Consider the following 18,643-nt stretch of genomic DNA (forward strand, 5'->3'; position numbering starts at 1 on the left):
CTGGCGATATAGAGCTCATATCATTGTTCGCCACCATGTAACTACTGGGGGAGATGGGGTCTCAATTACATGTAAAATAGTGGAACATGTTAAAGGTGGGGAGGGCTCAGCAGAAGTTATTAAAGTTTCCAGAGGAAGTAGTAGGACAGAGAGTGTGGAAAGAGTCAGGAATCTAACTTCAGGCCCAGTAGATAAGGGGACAACTTTGAGAAGGGGGTGCAGTTAACATAGGACTGAGGGTGTTTTACGTAAATGCACACAGTATACGAAACAAGGTAAATGAGCTTGTAGCACAGATTGAAATTAGCAGGTACAACATTGTCTGTATCATTGGAGATAATGGCTGCAAGGTGATCAGAGCTGGGAACTAAACATCCAAGGATAAATGTCCTATTGATAGGACAGGCAGATGGGCAGATGGGGTGAGGTTGCCTTGTTATGTAAAAAATGAAATGTAATTTCATTTTAGCAAAAAGTGATGTAGAGTTGGAAGGCATAGAATCTGCATGGATAGAGTTGTGAACCACAATGGCAAAAGAAAGGTCCTGAAGGGAATTGTGTTGGTTGAGCCCACTATCCCCCGTTTCAATTAACTGACGTAGAAGGACATTAATTTGACTGGGACAAAGTTACAGTACTAGGACAAGCGAGACAGAGACAAGCACGAGAATTCCTGGAGGCCTGGTTTTCAACCACTGATGCAATTAATAAACATGTTGAAGTAGACCACGTCCATGTATCTCTATAGTACAAAACCAGAAACAAGACTGGCCACCACAACGGGCTGGACAATATAAATTCAGAGGGGGACAGAACAACAACGCTTCAGCGGAGGCTACACAGCTCTGATGATGGCATCTACAAGACAGATGAAACATTTCCATGAAAACCTATCAGCTTGGCCGATTCCAACCTCAACCCAAACTACAAGTCTTCGTTAAAACATTAAAGAAAGAAGGTATATAAGAAAAACATGATTACAATAATCATGGGAGACAGGTGGACTAGGAAAATCTTGTGAATGCCCAAGATTCTTTTTGGAGCAGCTTGTGGTAGAGCCCACTATGGAACAAGCAATTCTGGATTTGGTGATGTATAATAAGGCTGACTTGATTAGGGAGCTTAAGGTGAAGGAACCCCTTGGGGACCGTGACCTTAACATAATAGTACTCACACTGCAGTTTGAGCGGGAGAAGTTGGAAGCAGATATAATGGTATTACAATTGAGAAAAGGTAGCTACAAAGACATGAGGGAGGAGCTGGCCAGAGGTGATTGGGAGAATACTCTCGCTGGGAAGATGGTGGAGCAGCAATGGCAGGAGTTTCTGCGAGTAATTCAGGAGGCACAGCAGGAATTCATCCCAGTGAAGAAGGAATACACTGAGGCGAAGATGAGATAACCATGGCTGCCAAGGGATTTCAGGAACAGTGTAAAAGCAAAATGAAATAACACACAATGTGGCAAAGTAAATATGAAGCCAGAGGATTGAGAAGTCTTCAAAAACCAGCAGAAGACAATTAAAATTGCAGTAACGGGGATGATGTAGAAATTTGATGGTAAGCTAGCTGGTAATATCAAAGAGATTGCAAGAGAATTTCTAAATATCTAAAAGGTGGAAGAGACACCAGAGTGGACATTAGACTGCTGGAAAATGATGCTGAACAAGTACTATTGGGAACAAGGAAAAGGCAGAGGAACTAAATAGGTACACTATACCAGTTTTTGCAGTGGAAGAAACCAGCAGCATACCAGAACTTCAAGACAACCAGGGCCACAGGTGAATGTAGTGGCCATCACCGAGGAGAAGGTGCTGGGGAAGCTGAAAGGTCTGAAGGCGGATAAATCAACTGGACCAGATGGACTATACTTGAGTTCTGAGAGAAATGGCTGAGGAGATTGTGGAGGTAATGGTGGCGATCTTTCAGGAATAACTGGAGTCAGGCAGTGCCCTAGAGGACTGGAAAATGGGTAGTGTAATACCCTTGTCTAAGAAGGGAGAGAGGCAGAGGACGGGAAATCATGGGGCACTGACATCGGTCATTGTTAAGATTTTGGAATCCATTGTTGAGGATGAGATTGCAGAGCACATAGAAGTACATAGTAAAATAGGGCAGAGTCAGCATGACTTTGTCAATGGGAGGTCATGCCTGACAAATCTGTTACAATATTTGGAGAAGGTAACGAGCAAGTTAGACAAAGGAGAGGTAGTGGATGGGATCTATTTGGATTTCCAGGAGGTCTTTGACAAGGTGCCACGCAGGAGAGTGCCAAGTGAGAGACAATGGTATTAGGGACAAGGTACTGACATGGATAGAGGATTGGGAGACCGGCAGAAGGCAGACAGTGGGGACAAAGGGGTCTTTTTCAGGATAGCAGCTGGTGACTAGGGGAGTTCCGCAGGGGTCAGTGTTGGAATCACAATCATTCACATTATAGATTACCAACTTGTATAAAGGAACTGAGGGCATCGTTGTTAAGTTTGCAGATGGCACAAAGATAGGTGGAGGGACAGTTAGTATTGAGGAAACAGGGAGGCTGCAGAAAAAACCAAAACCAAGAATTGCTGGAAAAGCTGCAGAAGGACTTGGGTGTGCTAGGAGAGTGGGTAAAGAAGTGGCAGATGGAACACAATGTGGGAAAAGTGTGAGGCTATGCACTTTAGTAGTAAGAATAGATGCATAGACTATTGTCTAAACAGGGAAAGGTTTTCGAAATCTGAAGCACAAGGGGAATTTGGAATCTTGGTTCAGGATTTTCTTAAGGTTAACCTGCAGATTCAGTTGACACTAAGGAAGGCAAATACAATGTTAACATTCATTTCAAGAGGGCAAGAATACAAGACAAGAGATGTATTGCAGGGGCTGCATAAGGCTCAAGTCAGACCACATGTGGAACATTGTGGGCAGTTTTGGTCCCTGTATCTAAGGAAAGATGTGCTAGCATTGGAGGGAGTCCAAAGGAGGTTTATGAGAATGATCCTGGGGATGATGAGCTTGTCATATGAGGAGTGGTTGAGGACCCTGTCTCTGTACTTGATGGAGTTTAGATGGATGAGAGGGAACTTGATGGAAATTTACAGAATGTTGAGAGGCCTGGATACAGTGGACATGGAGAAGATGTTTCCACTAGTAGGAGAGAAGGACTGGAGGGCTCAGGCTTAGAATGAAGGGACGACCCTTTGGAACTGAAATGAGCAGTAATTTCTTTAGGCAGAGGGTAGTCAATCTGTAGAACTTATTGTTCGAGAAAGCTGTGGAGGTCAAGTCATTGAGTGTATTTAAGACAGAGATAGACAGGTTCTTGATTAATAAGGGGATCAAGGATTATAGGGAGAAGGCTGGAAAATGGTGTTAATAAACATATTAGCCATGATTGAATGGTGAAGTAGACTTAATGTGCTAAATGGCCTAATTCTGTGCCGATGTCTTATGGTCTATTATAAAGACGCAACTGATTGGAGGAAACCTGTTGTTACTACCTCCTTTGGCCTATAGGTGATTCCATACACATATAAACATGATTGACTCTTAGTTGCTCTCTGAAATGGCCTTAGTCAATCAATTGTATCAAAACACCATCACAAAAACTGTAATTGAGATGGAGCGTGGTGTTTCAGGCAGTTGACCCATCATTACATGCTCATTTGGCTGGGGTCGGTTAAAATGTTATTGTATCAGCAATGTCCATGTTCAGTGAGGGCATTAAAAAAAAGTTCAATTCCCGTCTGTTTTTATGTTATTGATGTGGTCCTTTGAGGTGCTGGAAGGATCTGGAGGAGCTTTCCTGATCCCTCTGAAATACCGTAGCCTTGCTGCAGGTTGCCAGGTAGTCTACCTTCTGGTAATAAAACAAAAGAGCTGTGGATGCTGTAAATTAGGGGCAAAAACAGAAGTTGCTGGAAAAGTCCAGCAGGTCTCAATTACTTGGGGTCATGAGTTCAAAGTGAGCGGAGGAAAGTTTATGGGAGATATGCGTGGAAAGTTCTTTATGCAGAGGGTGGTGGGTGCCTGGAACGCATTGCCAGTGGAGGTGGTAGACGCAGACACGATACTGTCTTTTAAGATCTATCTGGGCAGGTACATGGATGGGCAGCGAGCAAAGGGATACAGACCCTTAGAAAATAGCTGACAGGTTTAGACAGAGGATCTCGATCGGTGTAGGCTTGGGAGGGCCTTGGGCCTGTTCCTGTGCTGTAATTTTCTTTGTTCTTTGTCTGGCAGCATCTATGAAGGAAAAAAATCAGAGTTATTGTTAACTCTGTTTTTTCCCTTCACAGATGCTGCAGATCTGCTGGGCTTTTCCAGTCTACCTTCAGGTGTTTGCTCTCTCCCTGTCTTTTACTGCTGACAGGGAACTAACTGATTCCCTGCTGCCTGGGCCCAGTTTGCGAGCCAGCACTCATTGAATATTGGGAATCTTACAATGTGCGGGATATCTGAATCTGAACATGGCCTTCATGGTGAATCTATTGGCTAGCCAGTGTGGGCACACCACCAATGTTAGCCATAAATTGAACCTTGTTCCTGGAGTAACCGTAAGGACCAGTTAGATTAATTGTGGAAGATCAAAATACTTGGTCTGTCTATGACCAGTTGTGTGAGATGTCCTACTCCTGTGACATCTCAGTCAGATTCTGAAGACAGTACTGCAAGTGTGCTGAGGTAGCCACTCTCCCTCACTGTCCATTGGTATAAAGGAGAAAGGAAATGGGACAGAAGATGTGTGTTCAAGCCAGCTTCAATGACACACCTTATTTAATGAATAACATTCCTGCCCTTAGCCCATAACATTACTTTAACATATTGTCTTCCTGTGCTAATCACACAGTGTAACCTACTGAGACAGTTAGAATTACATAGAAATCTCGATTAACATCTGTTTCATTGTGCGATTGTAATTGCACCTGTTCTTTTGCCTATGTGATTGTACAGGCTTATATAATGTAAATGTTTGAATAAAAGATGGCCTTTGGCTTCTTACAAAGTTACCATGGTAATAGCTGCAATAAACAAAAGTTTGGCATATAATGCATACCATTGTGGAATGCTAAACTTGGGTCTTTAGTTACAGAGTGAGTAGAAAGGACGGTACTCTGGAAAGACACAACAACCTCAAAATTTGTTGGTGCCTTGCATCAATAGGAGAAGGCCCTAAGCTCACCCTGTGGGTGGTGGACCTCTGTGATGTCAAGAGCCATTGAGTATAGGTTTTCTCACAGTTGGGAAGGAGCCCTTTAGCCTTCACATCTGCACCGGCCATCAAACATCCATCTATTACCATGAAGGACTCGTGTTTTAAACCTCTCTCCTCACCTAAACCACCACCAATCATTTCTCTTCAATGAGAGAGAAGCACTATGGTCTGGTGACTTTGTCTTATATTGCTCCTGACTTTTCCTTTTTCTGGTGTATAACAATACAATTTTATAATTTACAAATAGTTCCTAACAACAGTTTCTTGTCAGTGAATGAAGTTTCAGCGATATCATACTTGTTTTTTTCAACAAGAACTGACCATGGAACACCTTTTCCCAGGCTGCTGCACTGAGATACTGGCGGCAGAACAAGAATGTCCCAGACTGCTTCACTACATTGCTGACTACATGACATTCTTCTGGATAACAAAGTGTGAAGCTGGATGAACACAGCAGGCCAAGCAGCATCTCAGGAGCACAAAAGTTGACGTTTCGGGCCTAGACCCTTCTTCACAGAGGGGGATGGGGAGAGGGAACTGGAATAAATAGGGAGAGAGGGGGAGGCGGACTGAAGAAGGAGAGAAAAGAAGATAGGTGGAGAGGAGAGTATAGGGGGGGAGGTAGGGAGGGGATAGGTCAATCCAGGGAAGATGGACAGGTCAAGGAGGTGGGATGAGGTGGTAGGTAGGAAATGGAGGTGTGGCTTGAGGTGGGAGGAAGGGATGGGTGAGAGGAAGAACAGGTTAGGGAAGCAGAGACAGGCCAGGCTGGTTTTGTGATGCAGTGTGGTGAGGGAACGAACTGGGCTGGTTTTGTGATGCAGTGGGGTGAGGGGACGAACTGGGCTGGTTTTGGAATGGAAAAGTTCAGGTTGGAGCAAAGTGAGGCCTGTTCTGCAGGGGAGAGATGCAATGCTGACCACAGGACACTCCTTCCCAGACAGCTTCACCTCAACACTGAGCACAGGACAGTCCTTCCCAGACATTCTTCTGGGTTGTTTTACAGCAATACCAATTGTATGATGCTATCTGCTGGACATTCTTCCCACATTTTTTTCACAGTAATACTGACTGCAGGACATTCTTCCCAGACTACTTCACAGCACTACTGACTGCAGGACATTCTTCCCAGACTACTTCACAGCAATACTGACTGCAGTACACTAATGCTTCACCACAATGCTGATCACAGGACACTCCTTCCCGGAATGCTTCACCACAATGCTGACCACAGGACACTCCTTCCCAGAATGCTTCACCACAACGCTGACCACAGGACACTCCTTCCCAGAATGCTTCACCACGACGCTGACCACAGGACACTCCTTCCCGTAGACCCAAGACCAGAGATCGTTAAGTGCTTTTTGAACATGTCCAGGAAACCAGCAGTCCTGCAACTGTCAGCATGCCATTCAGAGCAGGCTTTTCTTCTAAATATCCGACGTCTTTGGTGTTTACTTTAAGGACGGGTAGCTGGTTAGATGGCATGTGGAACATGTTTGCCCAGGCGTACACTGCAATATCAGCCATATCCTGCAAAGTGGGACCTATTCATATACATCTGTCACATAATGTGTGTGTGTGCCTGTCTGAATATCGGTTGCATGTGCACTTGAGAAACAGATGAAACACCACTGAATTTCTAAATCAGTGATTACAGATTATGAAATGTATAATTCTACATTGTTAAATGGGGTGTGGTCTACAGATATACCTTGGTGTATAAGTGCACTATTACTGAAAGTGTTAAGGCATGTTTAAAAAGTGGCTAATAAGGCAGATGGGATCCTGGGCTGTACAAATAGTGGTACGGTGCATTCAAACAAGGAAATTGTAGTGAACTTTTATTGAAAATTGGTTCATCTTCAGATCACATATTCTGTGCAGGTCAGGGCTCCATGCTTCAGGAAGGGCATAAAGGGTCAGAGATGGAGTGGAAAAAGTTATGAGGATAAGGGATTCAGTTTTATCAATACTTAATTGAGCTATTATCCCAGCAACAAAGAGGGTTGAGAGGAAATTTGATGGAGGTTTTCAAAATCATGAGCGGCTTAGGCAGAATGAATAGAGAGAAACTGCTCCCATTGGAAGAAGGGTCAAGAATCAGAGGCACAATGATTTAAGGTTAAGTCCAAAAGAACCTAAGGTGAAGAGAGGAAAAGCCATTTTCTGTTTCAAATGGTTAGGATCTAGAATGCACTGCACAGTGTGTGGTGGAGGCAGATTCAATCAGCACACTGTTCTGGTGATTGCTTACTGTGCAGGCTGCACTCAGGATTTGGTAATTTTACCCAGTTTGCTGTGCCATCGACCTTTCATCCTGACATCAAACGAGAGGGTAGCTACTGGGGGACAAGGCCGAACAGCTTAACACTTGGCTTGTGATTCCTCTTCTCACACGGAATGACAGTCTGCTTACTACGTGAAACATCATCAAACTGACGTTTAGACTGTGGAGTTAACAGCCTTGCTGCATTGATCTCCCTGAAGGAGGCATCCAGTGCCAGCCTGAGACGATGTCCTGGCCCATCCTCCTGATCCAGGCCCTTGTGAGGGAACAACCCTTGTCTACATGCGCTTGACTGGAGGACAACTAGGAAAAATGACATTCTGAATGAGCTGTGCGTGACTGTCTTATTGATCCACGTTCCCATCAATATAACTCCAGATCCTCATTGTTTAACATCACATTGCTTACCATCTCTTAGTTTGGACCATCAACGGTGTCCTCTTGGCTACAATCCTGAAATAAAAAACAGCCGCAAAACAACCGTTCCCGTTTCATTCAAGTTAATCCAAAAAAAATTTAATTTTCCAGGCAAAATCTACTCATCCCCTTGTGCATTCACTTATCGCCTGTCCTGAGGGTACCTTTGTCTGGTTTACTGCTTCTATATAGTGCCACCTCAATGGCTAAACTCTGAAGGGTGGAGAGCTCCCTCTCTCTCTCTCTTACCATCTCTCTCTCGTTCTCTCTCTCTCCTTCTCTCTCGCTTTCTCTCTCTCTCTATATCTATCTCTCCCTCTCTCTTGTTTTCTCGCACTCTTTCTCTCTCTCTCTTTCTCAATGGAAGAGACTGCAGGTGGCCTGGGAAGATAACCTTGAGCAGATCCCTGGCCTTGAAAGCTTGGCTTCGGCCTGCACCACTTTGGCATGTGCAGCTACAGCCTGAACCTGTGTGGGAACGAGGTGAGAATTCATGGCACAGTTTCCACCACAGCGCTCAGAAGACTGGGAGCTTCAGCTGAAGTTCTCAGACATTGCACCACAGCTGGGCCTGCGTTTGTTCTCATGTGTTTTGCTATCATTTGCATTCAGTAAAGGAAGGGGTGCATCTTCCGCTTGAAGACTCTGTTAACTGCTGGACATTTCTGCGTGCATTGGCAGTGACTGCGGACCTTCCGACAATCCTGTCAACTAACAAAACAATTGATTTCGCAGAACTATCTGCCTTAGTCAGTAACCTGGTCCATTGATGTTCTTGTCTCAGTCTTTTGTGGCAGAAAGAGTGTAATGATCTCGCCCACTGAGCAGCCGGTGCCCACATAATCCTTTCTTCCTGGCCTGCCTGGTAGGTCACTTGTATCCAGTGAGCCACCGCCTCCAGGTCTTGCCTTTATACTTGCCTCTGAAGTGTTTTGTGGTGTCAGTATCTGCGATGGTCGCTGTCAGTTTGACTTGTGGTGTTTCCTTTTCATTTGCCTCTTGTTCCACCAGAACGTCAGCCTCACACGCATAACGCTGCGTTAGATATAATACAAATATAACACAATATTATATAAAAGTATGCCGGTACTGGGCAGGATTAGAGTAAGAGGGAATGAGTTGTAACAAGAGGTAGATGCTCACACCCTTGTGTCTTAACACAAGAATGGGAGAATGGCCTACTCTTAAATTGTACATTCAGTATGTTCACCAACACAATGTCGTAGGATGATGTCTACACTCTGTGAGTGGGCTTTAACAGGCTTTATTAAACATCACGATTTACAAGGCATGGTTAGAATGTTGGCATCTCACAGACTCAGGCACCAGTTGCACGTGATCAGATACCGGAGGTTTGGGACTGCTTTGTGGAACACCTACGCTCAGTTCGTGACAAACGACTACCTCCCAGTCGTGAACTATTTCAACGCCCCCTCCCATTCCTCAGACGACATGTCCAGCCTGGGCCTTCTGTAGTGCCACAACGATGTCACCTGAAGGTTGCAGAAACAGCACCTCATATTTCACTTGGGAACCCTGCAGCCGAATGGTATCAATGCAGACTTCACAAGCTTCAAAATATCCCATCCCCCTACCGCATCCCAAAACCCACCCAGCTCGTCCCTGCCTCCCTAACCATTCCTCCCACCTATCCTCTCCTCCCACCTCAAGCTCCACCCACATCTCCTACCTATCAGCCTCATCCCACCCCCTTGACCTGTCCGTCCTCCCTGGACTGACCCATCCCCTCCCTAACCTCCACCTACTCTCACCTTTACTGGCTCCATTCCCACCTCTTTGACCTGTCTGTCTGCTCTCCACTTATCTTCTCCTTTATCCATCATCTATCTGCCTCCCCCTCTCTCCCTATTTATTTCAGAAGCCCTTCCCCTCCCCCATTTTTGAAGAAGGGTCTAGGCCCGAAACGTCAGCTTTCCTGCTCCTGTGAAGCTGATTGGCCTGCTGTGTTCATCCAGCTCTACAACTTGTTATCTCTCACCTTGATATAGCTCCTGTTACACATGCTCAGTGGCTACTGTGATGGTATAATTAACTGTTTACTCACCATGGGAGAGGGAAGAGAGGGCACAGAATAAAAGAATAAAGAAAGCGAGAGCTTTATGAGCAGTCGTCAGCAGAATGAAATCTGAGTGCCTTTCAGTTACCGATGATCACAAAATCCAAGCCAAAGTCACAGCAAAACCTTACAAATAGAACTGCCTTCTGGACATTGATGTCCTCTCTGTTGATGAACATAGATGCATTGATCTTAGACAGATTGTAGAGTCTACAATCCCTTGAATTTTAGGTATTCCTAACACTCATTTCCACAGAAAACTGCTGAAGTGATGAATTCCAGGTTTCTCTGCAGAGCTGTCTAACTGGGCTGTCAGCTGTTCCCAGTGACAGCCAGGAAAAACCCAGCAGAACAGAAACTAATGGATGAAGGGTCTAGGCCCGAAACGTCAGCTTTTGTGCTCCTGAGATGCTGCTGGGCCTGCTGTGTTCATCCAGCCTCACATTTTATTATCTTAGCACAGAAACTAAGGTCAGTTGTGACCCAAACAGACTGTGGTGGAGGAGTGCAAGCAGTGATGGTGTCCTTCAGGATGAGATATAACTTTGTCCCTCCTTCCTTTAGAGAACCATAATTCCAGTTGACTACTGGATGGAGGGGTTGTGTATGGCACTGGTGAATAGGTGCTCCATTCCCTATTTCCATTGTACTTCCGGACCTGCTTGGCCTACTTCTTGCTCCACTTCTTCTGAAATAAATAATGTTAGAATTGAAAGGAATCTGGCTTGGACGGTGGAGGGGATTGTGGTAAATTTCAAAACAGCTGGTGGCAAAGGATATTGGACAGTTGCAAGGTTCATTAACACTCGGTGATGTATGAACCAGTTTCACTGTTGCTTCAGATACAGTGCTGTAGTGCAGGTATAATCAAGTGTACGTCTCACACAAACAATGGAATTAGAATTAGGCTTGTTGTCATATGTACTCAAATACAGAAGTACAGGAGTACAGTGACCAATGTGCAAAGTTGCCATACCAGCCCCGTCTCATGTTCAAAATCTCAGGTACAAAACAGAAGAGTAAAGCAATAAGTTGAAAGTTCAGCATTACAGCGTTTCTTACTATAAAATAGAAAAATAAAGAAATACAGTTAGAAATTTAACATTATAGTCCTTCTATAACCATTCGCCTGCAGTTGTTCTGTGCTGGGCCATCCCCACCAGGGCTCAGTCTCCCCCACACTGGGCCCACACTCCCCAGGAGGGCACACTCTCCCCTGCATGGGCCCACACTCCCCACGAGGGCTCACTCTCCCCCACACTGGGCCCACACTCCCCAGGAGGGCACACTCTCCCCTGCACGGGCCCACACTCCCCATGAGGGCTCACTTTCCCCACACACTGGGCCCACACTCCCCAGGAGGGCACACTCTCCCCTGCATGGGCCCACACTCCCCACAAGAGCTCACTCTCCCCCACACTGGACCCACACTCCCCAGGAGGGCTCACTCTCCCCTGTGCTGGGCCCACACTCCCCAGGAGGCCACACTCTCCCCTGCAGTGGACCCACACTCCCCAGGAGGGCACACTCTCCCCTGCGCTGGACCCACACTCCCCAGGAGGGCACACTCTCCCCTGCGCTGGGCCCACACTCCCCAGGAGGGCACACTCTCCCCCACGCACAGCCCACATTCCCCAGGAGAGCACACTCTCCCCTGCGGTGGACCCACACTCCCCAGGAGGCCACACTTTCCCCTGCGCTGGACCCACACTCCCCAGGAGGCCACAGTCTCCCCTGCACTGAACCCATACTCCCCAGGAGGCCACACTCTCCCCTGCGGTGGACCCACACTCCCCAGGAGGGCACACTCTCCCCTGCACTGAACCCACACTCCCCACGAGGGCACACTCTCCCCTGCACTGGACCCACACTCCCCAGGAGGGCACACTCTCCCCTGCACTGAACCCACACTCCCCAGGAGTGCACACTCTCCCCTGCGCTGGGGTGGGTCCCTCAATGCCAAACCATCGTCTGAGCTTGCCTGCTGCTTCACCACCCAACGTCAAAGTCGCCTGGCCCCAGCCAGTGCCACACTTTGGGCTCTGATGCCGTTGCTGCCTCTGCTTCCGCAGCTGAGCTCTTCCAGAAGGTAAGCAAAAGAAACAAAGTGAAAACTAGAAAAAAAGAAAAATGTCGAGAAAAGAAGGAAAGAAGAAAAAGTGGATGGAATGGACAAGGCCCAGGCTCGAGAGCCCAGAAGCTGCCTATTCCGCTGCTGCCATCTTAATGACGATAATCTCATCATGTCATGAGTGGGAGAGGTTCGCATAAATGGACAATCACTTAGCTGGCCCCTGGAATTGATGGGTATAGGGCTGGCATGAAAGTGAGTGGGCTTTACCAAAAGGATTGTGAAAAATTGAGATCACGCTGCAAACTGCAAAGGTAATATTCCTGACGTGGAAAATTTTAAACTATCCGTTGGCTTGCAGCCTGTAAAAGTTAATCCAAAGTTAGAGTGCTTACAGTTCTTGTGATTACTCACTGCTCTTTATTTATTTATCAAGCTTTCTTTTAATTTCTGGCCTTTTTAGTCTGAACGTTCACAAGCAATCGCAACTCCACAGAATTATGACAGTGTGAAATAGGCTGTTTGAATGAGCATTACAACTTAGAACCATTCTCCTGCCTTCTCCCCATAGCCCTGATTATTGTATCTATTTAAGTAACCATCTAAAGTCCTTTGAATGATTCAGTTTTAGCTGCTTCTGCCACACTTCCAGGCTGTGAATTCCAGGCCTTGTTTACTTGCTTTGTGAAAATGTTTTCCTCACATCTCATTTGATTCTTTTGAATATCTATGCCCTCTTGTTCTTGACCCTTTTTGAGAGGGAACAGTTTCTCCCGGTCTATTCTCCCAATCTCAGCCCTCCTCATGATTTTGGAAACATCAATAAAACCTCCTCTTAGCCTTCTTCTCTCCCAGTGAACCATTCCAGTCTCTCAGCCTATTTTTAACAACTGGAGTTTCTTATCCCTGCAACTATTCTTGTAAACCAGATCTGCACTCTCTGTCATATGCTTACATCCTTCCTAAAAGATGATGCCCAGAACTGTGTGTAACACAAGTATTGACTTTCTACCAAATATCTGAAACAAGTTCAGCATAACATCCTTGTTGTACTCTATGCCCCTATGAATGAAGCCGAGATTAATACATGATTTTGTAAATGCTGTCTTTACCATTCCTGCCACTTTTAGTGAATCATGCACATATATACCCACGTGTCTCAGTTCCATACTTTAATGAAGCATCCTTCATTTTATACTGTATCGCTATATTCTTTCTTTGAAATGCCCCACGTCACATTTTTCCTCATTGAACTTCAGCTGCCACATATTCCCCACTTCACCAACTTCTCGGTGTTCTTTTGAAGTTCTTCACTGGCTTCCTAACAGTTTACAATGTTTCCAAGTTTTGTAACATCTGCAAACTTGGAAATTGCTCTTTGCGGCAGCAAGATCTAGATCATTAATATAGATGAAACGGTCTTAAAACCGACCACTAGGGAAATTCCAGTACAGATGTTCTTACAGCCCGGAAAATACTCTTTCATACCTATCCCTCGGCCAATTTTGCATTCTCTTTGTTGCTATCCCTTATATTTTACTCCCTTCATGAATTTCCCTCAAGAAATATACGCTGGTTCTTCCTAACTAACCCACATTTTACATGCGACTGTTAATTTTTTCCTGAACAATGAATCTCCCTTTTGATGTCTTTACCCATCTCTTTTCTCTTGGCAGCAGTTTGGATCCTTGTTGCCCTCTTTCTCAAGCTGTGTTCCACCTGGCATTGCCCAGAAAACACTGTTTCCTCTAGTGACTCGTCAGCGTCAGTAGGAAACATTAGGACTGGACTAATATCTGACACATACAGTGAGAAGCTTGGAAGCAACCACATTAGAAACCATCCAAGTATTTTTAATATTATGTAGAAGGTACTGATTTTTGGGAATTTTGTTTTGCATTGGCATTTGAATAAATTATAGGAATTTTTCCATAGACTAGAACAGAAAAATCAGCAGTAGTTTGCAGATGCTGCTCAAAGGAATTTGACCCTAAAGATCATTTATGATAGGATGTACTGTGTGTGGGGAGACAAACAGAGTTAACCCATTGTATCAGTGACATTTAATTTCCTACCCTTGTGGTGAGACTTCACATGCGACTGTAGATAATGACTGTTAGATAAAAGTTGAACCTCTCCATCTGAGGGGAGGCAATGGCTAGTAGTATTATCGCTGGACTATTAATCCAGAAACTCAGCTCATGTCCTGGGGACCTTGATTCAAATCGTGACCCAAGGTGGAATTTGAATTCAATAAATAAGCGGGAATTAAGGGTCTAATGATGACCACGAATCCATTGTTGTATGTCTGGTTCACTAATGTCCTTTAGGGAAGGAAACTGTTATCCTTACCTGGTCTGGCCAACACGTGACTCCAGGCCCACAGCAATGTGGCGGACTTTTAACTGCCCTCTGAGCACGTAGGGACAGGACATAAATACTGGCTGACCCGGCCATACCCACGTCCTGCCAGTGAATAAAAAAAGTCAATATTTTTTGTAATTAATGATAGATTAATGGGAGAGTTTAGGCCCGAAAATTATTGAACTCAATATTGGGTCTGGAGGGCTGTCGGGTCCTCAAGCGGAAAATGAGGTGTTGTTCCTCCAGCTCGTGCTGGGCTTCACTGGAATGCTGTAGCAAGCCGGAGACAGAGATACTGGCCAGGGAGCAAGGTGGTGCATTGAAGTTGCAGGCAACAGGTAGTTCAGGGTGCGAGCAGAACGTAGATGTTCGACGCTTTGTTTCCCCAATGTAGAGGAGACCACATTGTGAGCAGTGAATGCAGTAGACTAGTTTCAGGGAAGTGCAGGTGAAGTGTTTCTTCACCTGGAAGGTACGTTTGGGCCCTTGGATACTGGGGAGGGAGGAGGTAAATGGGCAGGTGTTGCACCTTCGCCGGTTACAGGGGAAGGTGCCGTAGGGCTGTGGGGAGGTGCTGGGGGTGAAGGAAATGTGGACCAGGGTGTCCCAGAGGAAACAGTCCCTGTGGAAGGCAGACAAGGGATGGGAGGGGAATATGTGTCTGGTGGTGTCAACTTGCTGGAGGTGGCGGAAATGGCGTCTAATGATCTTCTGGATGTGGATACTGATGGAATGGTAGGTGACGATAAGGGGAACCTTATTGCTGTTGCAGGAGGGAAGAGAAGGGGTGAGGGCGGAAGTGCGGGAGATGGGGCGAACCTAGTTGGGGCCCCCTTTTGACAACTGAGTTGTGGGATCCTCGTTTGAGGAAGAAGGTGGGCAATTCAGAAGCTCCCTTGTCGAAGTTGGCCTCATCGGAACCTATGCGACGGAGACAGAGGAACTGAGAGAATGGGATGGAGTCTTTACAGGAAGTGGGGTGTGAGGATGTATAGTCCAGGTAGCTGTGGGATTCAGTGGGTTTGTAATGGATATTAGTGGCCAGTCTATCCCCAGAAATGGAAACAGAAATGTCGAGGAAGGAAAGGGAGGAGTCAGAAATAGACCAGGTGAAAGTGAGGGCAAGGTAGAAATTGAAGGCGAAATTGATGAAGTTTTCCAATTCCAGACGAGAGAGGGAAGGAGCACCAAAGATGTATCGGAGAAAGAGTTGTGGGTGGGGGCTGGAATAGGACTGGAATAAGGAATCTTCCACATATCCCACGAAGAGACAGGCAGAACTAGGGACCATGCAGGTCTCCGTAGCAACCCCTCTGACCTGAAGAAAATGAGAGGAGGTGAAAGAGAAGTTGCTGAGGGTGAGGACAAGCTTGGCCAAGCGGAGGAGGGTGGTAATGGGTGGGGATGGTTCAGGTCTTTGCTCCAGCAAGAAGTGGAGAGCCCTAAGACCCTCCTGGTGGGGAATGGACATGTAAAGGGATTGCACATCCATTGTAAAGAGGAGTTGGCTGGAGATGGTTAACTGGAAGTTTTGAAACCGGCATAAAGTGTCCGATGAATCATGGATGTATGTGGATAGGGATTGGACCCAGTGGGGGAGAAGACTGAGTCAAGGTAAGAAGAAATGAGTTCTGTGGGGCATGAGCAGGCTGAAACAATGGGTCTGCCCAGACAGTCCTGTTTGTGGTTTTTTGGCAGGAGGTAGAAACGAGCTGTGCAGGGTTGGGGGACTATTAGCTTGGAGGTGGAGTTGGGGAGATCACAAATGAAATGAGGTCCGTTACCATAGTGGATGCAATAGCCTGATGTGCCATGATGGGATCATGGTCCAGGGGAAGGTAGGAGGAAGTATCTGTGAGCTGGAACTCAGCCTCTGCAAGGTAAGGCCAGTATGCCAGACTACAACAGCAGCATCCCTATCAGCAGGCTTAATATCAAAGTGAGGGTTAGATCTACGCGCATGCAGTGCAGTCAGTACGGAAGGAGATAGGTTGGATCTGGTGAGGGGACAGTGAAATTGAGGTGACTAGTGGCATTTTGACAGTTCTCAATGAACAGATTGAACATAGAACATAGAACATAGAACATTACAGCACAGTACAGGCCCTTCGGCCCTCGATATTGTGCCGACCTGCCATACCGATCTCAAGCCCATCTAACCTACACTATTCCATGTACATCCATATGCTTGTCCAATGATGACTTAAACATACCTAAAGTTGGCGAATCTACTACCGTTGCAGGCAAAGCGTTCCATTCCCTTACTACTCTCTGAGTAAAGAAACCACCTCTGACATCTGTCCTATATCTTTCACCCCTCAATTTAAAGCTATGCCCCCTCGTGTTCGCCGTCACCATCCTAGGAAAAAGGCTCTCCCTATCCACCCTATCTAACCCTCTGATTATTTTATATGTTTCAATTAAGTCACCTCTCAACCTTCTTCTCTCTAATGTAAACAGTCTCAAGTCCAAGTCCCTCAGCCCTTCCTCGTAAGACCTTCCCTCCATACCAGGCAACATCCTAGTAAATCTCCTCTGCACCCCTTCCAAAGCTTCCACATCCTTCTTATAATGCGGTGACCAGAACTGTACACAATACTCCAAGTGTGGCCGCACCAGAGTTTTGTACAGTTTCACCATAACCTCTTGGTTCCGGAACTCGATCCCTCTATTAATAAAAGCTAAAACACTGTACGCCTTCTTAACAGCCTTGACAACCTGGGTGACAACTTTCAAGGATCTGTGTACATGGACACCGAGATCTCTCTGCTCATCTACACTGCTAAGAATCTTACCATTAGCCCAGTACTTTGCCTTCCGGTTACCCCTACCAAAGTGCATCACCTCACACTTGTCTGCATTAAACTCCATTTGCCACCTCTCAGCCCAGCTCTGCAGCTTATCTATGTCTCTCTGCAACCTACAGCATCCTTCGTCACTATCCACAACTCCACTGACCTTAGTGTCGTCTGCAAATTTACTAACCCATCCTTCTACGCCCTCATCCAGGTCATTTATAAAAATGACAAACAGCAGTGGACCCAACACCGACCCTTGTGGTACAGCAGTAGTAACTGGTCTCCAGGATGAACATTTCCTATCAACTACCACCCTCTGTCTTCTTTCAGCAGCCAATTTCCGATCCAAACTGCTATATCTCCCACAATCCCATTCTTCCGCATTTTGTACAATAGCCTACTGTGGGTAACCTTATCGAACGCCTTGCTGAAATCCATATACACCACATCAACTGGTTTACTCTCATCTACCTGTCTGGTCACCTTCTCAAAGAACTCAATAAGGTTTGTGAGGCACGACCTTCCCTTGAGTGCAGGTAAAAGGCCGGAAGGAGGTGTCCAGTGGAGGGAGAATGGTGGAGTAGGGCAAAAGTGAATATTGGCGTGGCCACTCATGTCCACACCCAATGGAACAATAAATAAAATCTGAAAAATAATGGCTCACCATAACTTGGTGCTTTCTGTCACTTAGCTAACTGTATATCCACCCTGCTACTGCATTCTTGCGGAACTTCACTTTGCTGATGTTATGTGGTACTTTATCAAATCCCTTTCTGGCCCATTGCCTGGCTCTGTGCACTTTGGTAGTCACTACTAGCCATGGACGTGGACCATTGTTCATGCATAGCCCCCCCACTAATCAGTCCCTTTAAGATAAAGTTAAAAGGGCGATGCTTTGAAATAAATTACTTGTGCATCTCAGAAGAAGAGTTAGGGGATTGACCGAGATATCTGACACTGTGCTTGGGCTACTGGTTACATGAGATATGGAATTTGACAAAGTTCTGCTGGCGATGCCATTGCACTGGCCTGCCTCTTTCTTACCATGTGCCATAGGTGAGGCGGCTGAAGCTTATGCCCACGCTTGTGTCCAAGTGGTTTTCCCAACTTTCTACCTCTCCTGACCCACATTCACCACTTTTATGTCAAGGGTTGTGTGCTTGAGGCTCTTGGAAAATCCAAGATATTGGTGTTTGCACAGCCTGTGTTAACTTTGTCCAGCCACAATGTCTCCAATCTTTGGAGCTCAGTAAAATGGGTTTGTGATTCACTGTGATCACTGTATGAATGGCTTAATTTTATTTTGCTGTTGGTAGTGTGTTAGCAGAATGAGTGGTAGAGGTTTGATTGGCCCCAGTCTTCCAAAGTTAGGTGGGCTGCTGCAAGAGGTGCTGGGTGGAAAATATAGACTTTCCCTCTTGGTCAAGACAAA

The 18,643-nt window shown here is 46.0% G+C and overlaps 1 protein-coding gene across 2 annotated transcripts in view; it reads right to left on the reverse strand.

Moving 5' to 3' along the window:
* Positions 1–6,345: 6,345 nt before the first annotated feature.
* LOC125450778 (ethanolamine-phosphate phospho-lyase) overlaps positions 6,346–18,643 on the reverse strand; it is a 91,774-nt gene continuing 79,476 nt past the window's right edge. For both annotated transcript variants that reach the window (XM_059646607.1, XM_059646604.1), the window contains one exon: positions 6,346–8,936. In XM_059646607.1, coding sequence (XP_059502590.1) covers positions 8,923–8,936 — 14 coding nt within the window. In that variant the 3' untranslated portion in view covers positions 6,346–8,922. The remainder of the gene's footprint in view (positions 8,937–18,643) is intronic.

Source organism: Stegostoma tigrinum, chromosome 1 (assembly GCF_030684315.1).
Source record: "Stegostoma tigrinum isolate sSteTig4 chromosome 1, sSteTig4.hap1, whole genome shotgun sequence".
NCBI classification, from domain to species: Eukaryota; Metazoa; Chordata; class Chondrichthyes; order Orectolobiformes; family Stegostomatidae; genus Stegostoma; species Stegostoma tigrinum.